This window comes from Bacillus rossius, chromosome 1 (assembly GCF_032445375.1).
Source record: "Bacillus rossius redtenbacheri isolate Brsri chromosome 1, Brsri_v3, whole genome shotgun sequence".
In the NCBI taxonomy this organism is placed as follows: domain Eukaryota; kingdom Metazoa; phylum Arthropoda; class Insecta; order Phasmatodea; family Bacillidae; genus Bacillus; species Bacillus rossius.
Window position 1 is genome coordinate 155,228,354 of NC_086330.1, and position 13,605 is coordinate 155,241,958.

General features: G+C 38.4%; 1 protein-coding gene across 4 annotated transcripts in view; it reads left to right on the top strand.

Annotated features, from left to right (window-relative positions):
* LOC134546319 (high affinity copper uptake protein 1-like) overlaps positions 1 to 3,483 on the top strand; it is a 120,200-nt gene extending 116,717 nt beyond the window's left edge. For all 4 annotated transcript variants that reach the window (XM_063389060.1, XM_063389061.1, XM_063389062.1 and 1 more), the window contains one exon: positions 2,948 to 3,483. In XM_063389060.1, the coding sequence (XP_063245130.1) occupies positions 2,948 to 3,149 (202 nt within the window). In that variant the 3' untranslated portion in view covers positions 3,150 to 3,483. The remainder of the gene's footprint in view (positions 1 to 2,947) is intronic.
* The last annotated feature ends 10,122 nt before the right edge of the window (positions 3,484 to 13,605 follow it).

Genomic DNA, 13,605 nt, shown 5'->3' on the forward strand with positions numbered 1-13,605 from the left:
ATAAACCGTTTTCCTGCTAGGCACGGACACGTATTGGCATCAGACTAATGCTGGACACGTATTGGCATCAGACTAATGCTTTGTTGTCTGGCCAACATCTGTGTAACGGGCAGTGTGTATCTCTAAACCCACAACCAAGAAGCAGTGCAGGAATAGCCCACACACAGTTGATCGTGTGCAAGTCCAAGGATTGCAGGCTTTTGCGGCCATTTTCCGAAGTTAATGGCTTCTGGTTGTAGCCGTGTCAAAGCTGAAGATTTCATCAAAATTTCGGTCGACTTTGCAGTTGCCATCTTCATGATAGCAGTTACCTACTGAGGTTCTTGGAAATTATCCTGGCTTTAAATACTCTCGCCTGAAGAGGAGTGTTTTCTGATTGGCTACAGCTGTAGGCTACAGCTGAAAGCTCCGAGTGGTCCACAGCTGCAGCCAATCAGATAATACTTCCCTCTCAGTTGAGATTATATAAAACCAAGAGTATTTATATGAACCTCTGTAGGTAACTGCGACCCTGAATATGGTGAATGCAAGGTCACCGAAACGTCGGTGAAATCTTCGTGTTCGACACAGCTAGAACTCCCAATCAGAGCAACTTCCGGGTGCCATATTTGCTTTGTTTTAACGATAAATACAGTATTGATATTATTTTAATAATTTTTATTTTACAGTAAAAGATAACCAATGCTGTCTTCACTACTGCCAACTGAGGGTGGGACCAAAAATATTAAAGCCTAACTGTTGACAAGGGCGAAAATGACACACAGTGACTGCTCTCCCATTTTTCGGGTTTCTTTTGAGGTCTGGGTACCAGGTGTTTTACCTCACTAGAAGCGGGTAAAATACTTTGTATTCTTCATTCTTGTTTGTGGTCCTGTCTGATATTAGTTCCGCTAGCAGCTTGGATAAAGCTTCCTTGCACTGGATGTTTCTACTCCACACTTGGCGCAGTCTTTGTCTCACTTGCTTATTATGTTAAGCTTCTTTCTCCATATTCTCACTGTTTGGACAGTTCTAAGCTTAACTGCCTTCGCCATCTTGGGCTATTTAATTTTAATGTTATTTAACCACATGAATGCACTCTTATGTTTTGTAGCAAATTTGTTTTGCTAAATATTTGCTACATGTTATGTGTTAATTGTGTAATGTTGGGATTGTGCTCTTAATAAAAATATGTTATTTTACTTGTTTCAGGGACACATAGTATAATTTTATTTTCCAATATTTCATGATATGATAATGTATATAAGTTAACTATTTTAGTCAAACTTTAGATATATTTGTAGTAAAACCATAAATTAGTTTTGAAAAAAATTAAAGAAGTTGAGGCCTTTAATTTTATAATTTCACTTTTAAATTTTAATGTGTACATTATTTGAGAATTTTTGTTACTAAATAGCTGTACCCGCTCTCTTTCAGAATTAAATTTTTTTTTCAGTTATCCTATTCTTCTAGAAAATATTGATGCAACCTTTACAATTAACAAATAGTATTTTTAAATGCAGCAGTATGATGCTGAATTGAATTACGTTATAAGCTTTGGGACACAGCATGACATATACAATTCAAGCATATATTAAGTAAATAATTGCAGCACTACGTATAGATGTTCAAGCTGCAGTTGCGGGTCAGCCAGGCCAACATCCACTAGACTCCAGACCTGCTTTCAAGCATGTGATGTCTTCCAGAGTGGTCCCTCGCTCTGCAGCTTGTCCGTTTCACAGCGGTGCTGTTCTTTTTTTACAATTATTATCTTCTTATATTTCTGTCTCATTGTGAAGTGATGCAATTCAACAGCCAATTGACAAATTTAGTAATTTCTTGAAGAGGAAATCCTCCTAGACACACACAATCTTATCTTGGCTAAAAATAGTTTTGGATCCATTTCATGAAAGCATATGTGACATACATAAAACTTTATTACAGATTATGCTAAATAATTAACTATTATTATTTTTCTTTTTAAAAAAAAAATAAACTTGACCTGAAAAATAATTTGATGGTTTGAAATTAGCAGGAGGAATTTTGCGTAGCAACAGTTGTCTTCCGTTTTTGTTTTTAAAGAAACTGAATACCTTAACTCAATGTCCGTTATCATAATTTACATTCCGTAACACAACAGCGATATGGAGTGTTCACTTACAGTTCAGTAATACAGGTAAAAAATGACAAAAGCTAACATCTGGCAAGCTACAGAAGAGAAGAAACCATTGTGCAGGCTTGGCACGGGGGAGACCAGGACATTCCTGCTGACGTCACACGCTCACACACCGCCTTCCTCCGTTTAGAAAGCAGGTCTGGATCCAGAGGGTGTTAGCCAGGCAGAGTGCAGAGCATCATGTAAAACTCCTGCAGCTTGTTGGATGGTCTGTTCACGAATAGTGTGTGATAACAAACTGTGAATGTCGTTAAGTCAGGGATTTTACTGGAAATCCTGGTAGGCGTCGAAAGTCCCCAGTGATATTAATTATTGGAGGAAATGTCATGATCCAGTCTCACCCAAATTAAAAAGCTTTTTTTTTTCTTGAGATGGTGTTTTAGTGCATACACATTGACATATGCAAGGTTCTGTTGGAACTAGGTCAGTTATGGGGATATTGGAGTCTAGATTTTCATTGTTTTTTTTTTCTTCAGAAAATTGCAAAAGAGAATAATAAAAAAAAAATACTGAAGGAAATTTGTAATTTTGTGAATGGAAAAGTCTGGGAACTGTAAATACACATGATGTAAAAATCAGCAATATAATTTCCCTGACTATATTTTTTAAAAATAATTTACCTATTTTTTAATTTTCTGAAAGAAATAAAAACAAAAACTACACACAGATGTCGTAGGGTTATGCAATAAAAATTCCAATTGAAACCGAACCCGTCAAAATACTTCGCTGTGTACCTTCAGAAGGTGGGACACCCTGAATGTAGGTGTTGAGGGTGAGGCTTGCCTGTTGCAGACCCAGCATGTGCACGCCGGTACACTGCTTCCAGACACTGTTACACGTGGTGCAGATAATCCTTAGCTACTTCCTCATGCTCATATTCATGACGTACAACGTGTGGCTGTGCTTTGCCGTCGTGGTGGGCGCTGCCACCGGCTACTTCCTGTTCGGCTGGAAGAAGTCCGTCATCGTCGACGTCACGGAACACTGTCACTAGCGCAACCACCACCGCTTCGCCCTTCAAGCTTTTATACTGTTATTTTTGAAGGAAAAACATTAAATACGTATATCTTTTTTTTAAAGATGTTATATTTTTATATATCCCAATAATGAGCTTGTGCCTCTTTTAGATGGTTTTTACTGTACTTGGGGAATCTAGTTATTGTCTGTTTGTTCAGGCAAGGCAAACTGACAATAATAATTTATTGATCTGTTTCAATATGTTGCATGTGGTCCATTGTTGTGATTGTTTAAGTTCGACTTGTAAATCGGTGACACTGCTCATTCTATGTAAATTTTATCATGACATTGAATATATTATTGTTTTGAAACCATTTGTCCAGTTATTTTACACACAATTTCCCGTCAATCACTGTACGAAAATTATACCATCCACAGGGGTGGAGGGGGGGAACCCCCCCCCCCCCTCATAAAAAAAAACTAAACCTTGCACAAAAAATCATATCAACACAAAAACATGTGCCAAAAAATATACCGGAAAGATATATTGTACCATTAATGAACAATATGTATGTTTTTTTTATAAGAATTCATCATCAATAAGTTGGCAACTTGGCTTGGTATCTTTACTTTTAATGGTGTAATGTATCTTTAATTGGAAATTAATGCCTTTTTCGAGGAATTTCTCATTAAGTTGGCAACACTGCTTGGTAACTGTAGTGCGTCTTGTTTCTGTAAACCATGTTTTTTTGTGAGCTTTATGTGACTGCAAGGATTGCTATAGCATGGTGAGAGACTCTTAGATTACCCACTGTATTTACAAAATAGCCTTGAATTGGTCAACACAAGTTTGTGTGACATATCAGGTACAGACATCTCGCTATTTTATAGAGTCTAAATCATGTAGACATTGTTAGATAAATAAAGTAGAAAATTCTTTGTGCATTTTCTTGGACCCTAAGGTTAGTTTTCAAATGACATTTATCTTACCAGGATGTGAGTTACAATGTTTTACAGACATGTTTTTACATGATTTTTACATTTTTCAACTGAAAGTTAATTGTATCTGAAATGATTGAGATGCTTGTATGCTTGTATACTGAAATATATATTTTAGTAAGGAATAATAATGCAGGTTTTAAGTATATAGGCCTATAGAGAGAGACTTTAGTACATTGTCTTTCAGATCTTGCTATTACAGCAACAAAGTTTTATTAAATTCAAAAATAAAAACCATAATAAATGTTTCCAGTTCCATTTATGTTAATTTTGTGCAAGTTTGCTTTAAATCAGTTCCGATAAACCTTCTGAAACTGTTGCAGGAACCTGTGTATAATCTTGTATTGGCTACTATACTGCAGGGTGTGGGCTGTGGTAACATCTAGCGGCAGACTTGGAATTAAGGGCTCGGTTCAAGGTCACGGTTGTGATTCTGTCCCGCTGGAGAGCGATAGTAGTCACGATCAGTTGAACACTCGTTATCACCGACATATATTCTTCCCGGGCGCCGCTGTCATCCGGGTGTAGCGGGGGGGGGGGGGGGGGGAGGACACGATGATTACAACGCGGTGTTGCCAAGCGTTATCTGACACGTGACTCTCGCACCAATGGCTATGGGCTACCGAAGACAGGCGGTACCGCGGTCGCTCTGCTAGCTATCCGAGGGCAGCTAGGCAGTGCCTTCTGCTTCCGAATGGGCCCCAATTGGCGGCGTGTGCTATTTGCTTGCTGGTTTAACCATGAATATATTGAATAGCAGTCCGTAGACCATTTGGCCGGCTGGTGGGAAAGGCAGTCTGGTACGATTAAGGAAAAGTTAAATAGAATATTACCTACAAAATTATATTTAAAAAAAAACACAGAACTAAGGGCAAAATCCTAATACAGTGATTCAAGAATTAAAACAGAATTTTTTTTTTTTGTGTGTTCTCAGTTTAAAGTTATTTCCATAAAGGACATATATATATATTTATTTCAATGGTTTCGATTTTGGCAAACAATATTTTAATAAGTTAATGTAACTTTTTTTAGTTTCCTGATATCATCCCATCGGTTTTACAATTGTCTAAATATTTGATACATTCAGCAAAATACGTACCGTTTGTTTGTTTTGAAATGTTACTATATTTATATAAATTTGAAATTGTACCATATTAAACTAACACTGGATTGAAAATAATATGTTGTGTGACAAACAGAAATTCTTCAGTGGAATATATACTAATCCAGGCTAATACTTTTTACCAATAAAAAATTTATATCTTTGAGACCTATTGACTCGCGTTTTGATTAGGCTGGGATAATATGTTACAAAACGCAATCAGAATTAATAATAAATAAACGACATTTTAGCATTTTTTTCTACAGTTTATTTTCATCTCGTGGTTCCGGGTTATAAATGTCCAGAACATTTAATGCAATACTTTACTTGACCCAATATTTTTCACCCAAGATATATGTAGCCCGCGATTGCCTTGAGATCCTTACAATCTGGAGCCTCGGCTTATAACTTATATTGGATACAAAAATATTTCCTTCATTGCTGCGATGAACCTCCCCATTTTTCACAGTCATTCGAAAGGAAACTTGACATTTGACTACTGTAAACGTATACACTGCTTTATATTAACATAATTCTATGTAAACAATTTAGTATTTATCGAAATAATTTAGGGAATAAATAAATAACGCCCAAAAGCACCTCCTGTACTTTGAACCTCCGGAAAATCACGAATTCTACTAATTGAAAACAGAGACTTTACCACTCGCATCGGAACTACACATGCAGGTTTTATTTAATTCCAATAAATGATTGATATGAACTTAACCACACAACGTTATGATTTATTTTCATTACCTACTTTCATTTTCTTACTAAATGAATATGACTGAATTATGCACAAATAATCAAATACCGAAGTGTCACGTTCACCCGACCTTTTCTTATCCAACATTTCGTATTATCCGACATCTCAAAAATAAAAATAAACTATTCTATCGGAAACATAAACGACAATTTGTGTCATAATAATTTTTGTTGATCCAGACTCTAGGTACTGCAACTTATTATTCAGCCAGATATTTTTGTTATTTTTTTGGTTTTAAAAATGTTTATTAGGTTTGAAATGTTTAAAACATTAGCAAATTTTTACGTTTATAATGTTTTTATTAGCAATTCCCTATTAATCCGACATTTTAACTATCCGACTTTCTGCTGACCGGTTTATGGCGGATAAGCGAGACACTACTGTACGACAACACCGGAACGGCCTACACTGGGTGACTGAGGGGTCCCAGTGTGATGTAGGCGCCAGCAGTGCTGCTCTAGGGGCTAAGGTGAGCTGAGCGAGCAGGGGGCTGAGGTGGTGGACATGCTGGGAAGGGTTCCTCAGCCTCTGTGCATAGCCGGAGCTCTAGCGGCTTTTCCGATTGCGTATATATCGCATCCATATCCACGACCGTGGGGGCCCGGGGCGGCAGGGCCTTATGGCTAAGAGCGCGGTCAACAAAGAAAAGGGGAGAAACCCCTGACAGGTCTATGTACGACCACACCAAAGATGTATAATGATTTTGTTATAGGTATTCGATGAAACTCAAGCAATATTTAGTTTCCCAGGTAAACTTGTAGAGTTACAAAGTAGATCGTTATATATATATATATATATATATATATATATATATATATATATATATATATATATATATATATATATATATATATATATATTAGTGTTGGGCCGATTCCTAAAATATACCGATTCCGATTCCATTTTCGATTCTTAAATTAAAGGGTCGATTCTTCGAATCCGATTCCGATTCCTTAATTTTTATCTGACAATGTTCAACAGAGTAATATACTAAGAAAAAAAAAGGTTGTTTATGATTTTAAAAATGTAATTATGTTGTGTTTCATTTTCTGTGCAGAAATTAACATTATATACAGCTTATATAATGTTAAAAAGTATGTTCATTACCATCAAGTTACGCTACCTTGTATTTCTAGCACAATTTGGCCTTTTAACCTTGCATATAGTTAGACGAAACACGTGTTCAAACACTGCCAATAATCAAAGATGTCTAATGACTTAAATTGTAAATAATGTTATAACTTAACAAACTTTAGATACCTTACATTATCAACTCAATTAATTAATTGTAAAAAAAGAGGGTTTGTACGGTTAGGTTAAGAATTTTATTTTCAAGCACAACTAAATAATGATCCAAATAAAATGTCAATATAACCTTGTTTATACATATTTCAAGGGACCATGGCGAAAAAAAATAAAAAAGGGAAATGTAAAAATAAAACTTTATTATCTCATTATGATGGAAATGACAAACAAATATGCACCACACTAAAATAAAATGTCAGAGATGCTTACGTTTTAATATATTACGTAGAACTTAATTATCTCACTTGGTGAAAAGAATAAATCCATCCAGTCTTGCAGTTCCTCACAATCGTAAAGAGAAAATAAATTTTCGGTTCTTGAGTAAGAAAGTTCTGTGCAATTTTTAGCATCTCAAAATTTTCACATTTTATGGTGAGATTTTCTTACACAAAATATTTAAACTCTTCAAATAATCGCGTGTTAACATTTAATTCATTTCAGAAATTTATCGGAAACAATTCTGTTAAACTAACACAACTACTTTCAAAAGATTGTTTATGTTTGCCGTTTGGTAATAAAAATTTACGAACGTTTCCGCAGCAATGTTTGGAACTTCAGTCTTGCCAACTGCCTTTCCAAAATATATCTAACGTAAAACGAGCATCGCTGAACACGCACAAGAACGCCGATTTAAAGCAATTTGGTTATGTTGCTTTTAAACTTATTTTAATATGGTTGCAATAATCCACTGTGAATTTGGGTAAAATTTCATTCAAAAATTATTTCATTTTAATTCTTTAAAGTTTAATGTGTAGAGATGTTCACGTTCACGTCACCAAAGATTTTGTTCATGGCCGTATGGTTTACCATGGCAGGTAGCACAAAAAAAAATTAGGTTGTTTATAGAGGTGTAAAAGTAACGAAAAATGTGTACCCGTATGTATTCGTTACTATAACAATTAGTACTCGTTACTTTCGTATCGTTACTATAACAATTAGTACTCGTTACTTTCGTATCGTTACTCGTTACTTCTGATACCGCTGACATGGCACATGCTATATTATGTAACAGCATCGAATCGAGTCGTATTTCGCACGCGTACAGTATGACGTCGCGTAAATAAAAATAAATCGAATATAAACAATTAAAAATATTTGATAATTAACAGCTTTTGTTAACCAAGAAACAATTAACTCTCATTAGAGCGGCTTTATTATAATATATCTTTTAAGATAAGAACATAAAACGTGAAAATACGCGATTATAAAAAACAAAAACATACATATTTATAATTTGTAAAAAATACTTTCTTACGTTGTTTCTGTTCGAATCTAAAACTTTGTCTACACACACAATACCTTTAATAAACAGTAAAAAACTTGGACGACGAATTTCCAAATTATACTTTTATTAATAAACAAACATCGTTCTTTGTAACGAATACGCGCGCGCATGCGTGAAACATACGAAAGATGCGAGTAACGAAATGCATTCGTGTGTAACGTTTCGTTACTCGTTACTAGATGCCGCACCCGTTACTCAGTAACGAATACATACGGTTTGCTACAGCTCTAGTTGTTTACAATGGCAAATGTAGCTGCCATGATCAAATAGTTAACGTTTACATTATTTGCCGTTTACATTGACATAATTTTCTTTAAACATTTATGGTTTTGTCTAATTATTTTTGAAGGTTTGCTATTAAATGCAGTGCTGCTGCAACGTAATTTCCTAAAAATGCTTTCGCTTAAAGTGGGAAAGTAGATACTGCATTTGTACAGTAGGGAAAATGGCGGTGCAAGTAAATAAATACGTTAATCACCGTAATTCGTAAATCAGTTCCGTAAAAAAAGATTGTATTATGTAGTTTTAAAAATTATATTTGCATGCATTTTAATATTTTCTTACGTTGCGTAGATTATGTATTTTGCAAACTTAAAAACAATGCAGGAATCGGTCATGGTCGATTCCAAAACCATTGTATTCTGAATCCCACGATTCCAGTGGAATCGGTGGAACCGACCGATTCCGGAATCGGAATCAACCCATCACTAATATATATATATATATATATATCCCCATGGTGCGATTTTGGTTTGTGATTATTTGAAGTATCACAATTGATTTGTCTACTGTTTATATCAAATATGATGTATTAACTACACTTAGCTTTATGCTAAGTAAAAAATTGGCATTCCAAACATATAAACGCTCGTCAGTGTTTTAATGTTACACAAATTTAGGTAAGTAAATATAAAGATTTACCGTAATAAATGTTTCAATTTTTCAAACACCATACATTTCACTGATTACAAAACATAAATTCAATCACAGAATTTGATTCAGTCTCATATTACAATAAATCCAGCTACAGCTTCCTTAAAAATAGAATAATTGTGGTAATAGTTTTAAGTTGTTTTCTAGGAGTTGTAAGAGGCCTGAATCGGTCTGTACTTCAGAGTCAAGATAAATCTTCTACCTGTGTCGCTGTAGTTACTTCGGGATCAGGAGGCTGGAAGTGGGGTCAGTATAAAAAATACAGGAAAATTCGTGAACACAATGCACAGTGATACAAATAAGGCCACAACTGTGATTAATAAATTACACAAGTACTGCAGTCTTCCTTACTTTACTCTCTAGTTTTGAGTTCATTTCAAAATCGTACTATATGGTAGGAACTCAATTAATAAACGTTACCCACTAATTTTGTGAAGCTACGTAGTAAATAATCAATATCCATGTTTAACTTGAGTAAGTCCCATAAAGAATACATTATTATCAGTTAAAAGTAATAGGAATTAAATATTCTAAAGACCATGACGAATTTCTTTTTTGAACTGAATGGTTCCTGCAGTGCACTGTCTTGTGTGCTTTTCTTGTTGGTTTAATAAATATGGCATTACATATGAGGGTCTGAATATCCCGTTTCCTTGTAAATTTATCCATGAGGAACTCTCAATTTGGCTGTTTTCAACAATGAGGTTTGGTAAATGCTCATTAAAATCTTCACAAACAGCCGAACTGTAAAATAAAAATAAGAATAAAATGTGCTTAACAATAATAAAATAAGAAATTAGTACAAATACATATTTTAACTAAATGTTGAATACATGACTATTGTTAAGAAAGCAAGCTTATTACACAGTTATGATTTGGCATATGCTGTCTTGTTTGGGAAAAATTACTTTCGCCTTGGTGTGAAATGAGGTACAAGTAATGTTGATTTTATTGTAATAAAATTAGTTTTATCTGGTTTGTACCTGGTATGACTAATATAAATAGGATTCAAGTTAGGATTAGGGTTTAAACAACCTGTCTGTGGCGTTACTTAGCACTAAGGTAGTACTCTCAGTAAGATATCATTGGTAATATTGTCTACCTACTACATAACTAACGAGGTAGGCTGCTCAGTCTCAAGTCTGAGGTATGTAGATTACATTGACTGTGTTGTTACTTATAGCATTATGCAACATGTAATGACAGAGTGAGTGTATGGCGAGAGGCCCATTTGCAATATGCTATTAACTGGATAAAATAAAATACGGCAGCTACAAGGAACTTTAATACTCTGCTATGTTACTTTTGTCTGGAAGACACACGTAGATGGTTTTACGGCACACAGAAACCACCCAAACTTTTCAGCCCGTTCTAATATTTAACTGGGGGAAAATATTTAACTTGGGAGAAATTACATTTGTATAGCAAATACTATACAGGCACATGTAATATTTAATTATGTGTGTGGGTTGGGGGAGGGGGGGGGAATTTAACTTTGGAGAAATGTTTACCTCTTAATAATTATTATTGAAGGACTATACAAGCACACGTAAGCACACTTGCTCTCAGGTGCTAAGCGCTTGCTGGCAGTCCCTACACAGGAGGCTGTCTGGGTTATTATTAAAACAGAGTATTTAGCCTCTGTATGACCTTACATCTGAAAGTATTTAATTTTTTGATGTATTTATTTTTTAAATGTTTTTAACGTTTTTAAACAATCAATTGTATTCCTAAAATAACACTAGACTAACACTCCCTAGCTACGAAAATATGAACCAAGATGGTCACCGCCTGTGACGCCAGCAGCAGACAAGTGCAACCTTTTGCTTTGTTTACATTTGGTCGCCAGACCGGGCCCGGCAACCCTACTAGCGACTTACAGAGTGATGAACTGCTTCAAAATTCATTGGTTTTGGAACGGTGATAATTTTTTTTACCAAGCACCAATTGCATTAGCAGTCAAGTTCCCTTGACCCTGATACTGAAAGTTTGATAATGGACAAACAAGAAGTTTACAACTAAAAATTGCTGTTTGTTATGATGACGACAGTCGTCGTACCCTCCCAGATACAGAGGCCGTACCTGGCCACCGACGCGGGCCTGAGGGGGCCTGTTTTCCCCCCCCAGTGAACCCCAGTGTGTGCGACGGCCAGGGACGCACCCGCGTGCGCCCTAGCATGCCAACGAGTGTTTTTCTATGTGACTTTATCTTTTATTTCAGTGTGTATATATTTGTAAACGATTAAGGGATTTGAATGTGTGTAATTAACTTATTTTATTTATTATTCATTGTGCAAGTTCGCTGTGTAATTAATGTCTTGTGTATGTCTTTGTAAATAATTCAATAACTTTTTCTGAAGTGTTTCGCCATAGTATGTAATTGCAGCCTGGCGCGCCGCGGGACGGAGCTCTCTCCCACGCCGACCGATTTTCCCCTCCCTCCCCGCCACCCGCGGGCGCCGGCCCGCGGGCGAGCGGGGAGAGTCAGTCGCGTCCTGGTCTCGAGCGGAGACAGACGTGTTCGTTGCTCCGCGAGCCGCGCACGTTGCGCTCGGGATTGAACGTTCGCTCAGTCCGCAGTCGGTCACGGCAGCTGAGCTGCCACCGCGAATCAGCTTAGCATTGTTGACTTACGAGTCATCGGGAGACGTGTCTAGCGGGCAGTTTCTACAACGCGAACGTGGTGCTACGAGTCTCTGAACTTTTCGCCGTCCACGGAACATTACGTAACGGGCCGCGTATGTACAGCGCTCCGTCTTCGGGCCCTCTCTCACTGGGTCAGCCTAGCATTAATAAACTTTACGATTCGCGCCGAAACGTATTTGAGAACCGCCCCGTCATCAGGGAGTCCGTGTCGCCGTGGTAGGGCACTTGTTCCGCGACGGTTCCGCCAGGCTGCGGCAGGACTTTATAAGCGTTAATAAAAGACGGCTCGTGAAATTCGTTAATGCCGTGTTCTGCTTGCGACAACCTACCAACATTCCTCGCAATCACTTCACCCTCCCTCCAGGTCCCGCCTTTCCCGGTCCCGGCCACGTTGGCCTGGACCCACACCTCTCCGACGAGGGCAGTACGGGCATAACGGGACATTTATTTTCAACGGGAAAACGGGGACCAGAAGCCGAGGGACGTCATTTGGCGCCCAACTAGTGTGGCCGTAAGCGCACGCAAGCGCACGCAAGCGCACGCAAGCGCGCAGGTGCAGGACAGAACGGAAGCAGGTGCGACCGCGCGGCGTGGGAGCGGCTCGAATTCGAGACGGCGCGCCGGCGCGCCGGCGGGAGATAACGCGGCGCGGGAACGTCGCGAATACGAGTCGTTTCGGCGAGAGATAACGTATCGTGGGGGCTACAGAAATACAAGACGGCGGTGCAGCGGTATCCCGGACTGAAGATAACGCGCCGGGGAGGATCGTATTGTATTACTGGGGGAGATTGTGTTCACGATCCGCGGATCAGTAGCACAGGAGGACAGGATGGCGTGGAAACAGGCGGGACAAGAAAGATACGATCTAATCAGTTTCGAAACGGACTTGTGTGAGGAGGGAGACTCCGCGAAAATGGACGTAAAAAACGAGGTGTGCGGGTCCGGCGGCGCGGCCGAGGGCACGAACAGCACGGACAGCACAGTTGAGGACAGTAAACGGGAACAGGGGGACAGGCACGCGGACGCAGATGGGCCGTTAGTGCGGTACGTGAGCACGCAGTTTGAGTTGCCAGAGTTTGCGGGGAGAGACAACGAGGACCCGCGGGAGTTTTTGCGGGAGTGTGAACACCTCCTAAAACTGTACGAAGTGCGACGGGCGGAAAGGACGCCGCGAGTGGCTGGACAGCTCCGCGGCGAGGCAAGGAACTGGTGGTCAATGGCCGGGAGTTTTGATACCGAGTGGGGACATTTTGTACGCCAAGTCAAAACTAGGTTTGATAACGATCAGGCGTGGGCAATGTGTTTGCGGACATTTTATTGCCGAAACCAGGAGGAGGACGAGAGTGCAGAGCAGTTCATTTACGAGAAGTTACGCATGTTCCGCCGATTGGGGACAAGTGGGGACGTGAGTGCGGCGTTGCCAACCATTGTCGAACAATTGCTGCCAGAGTTTCGCC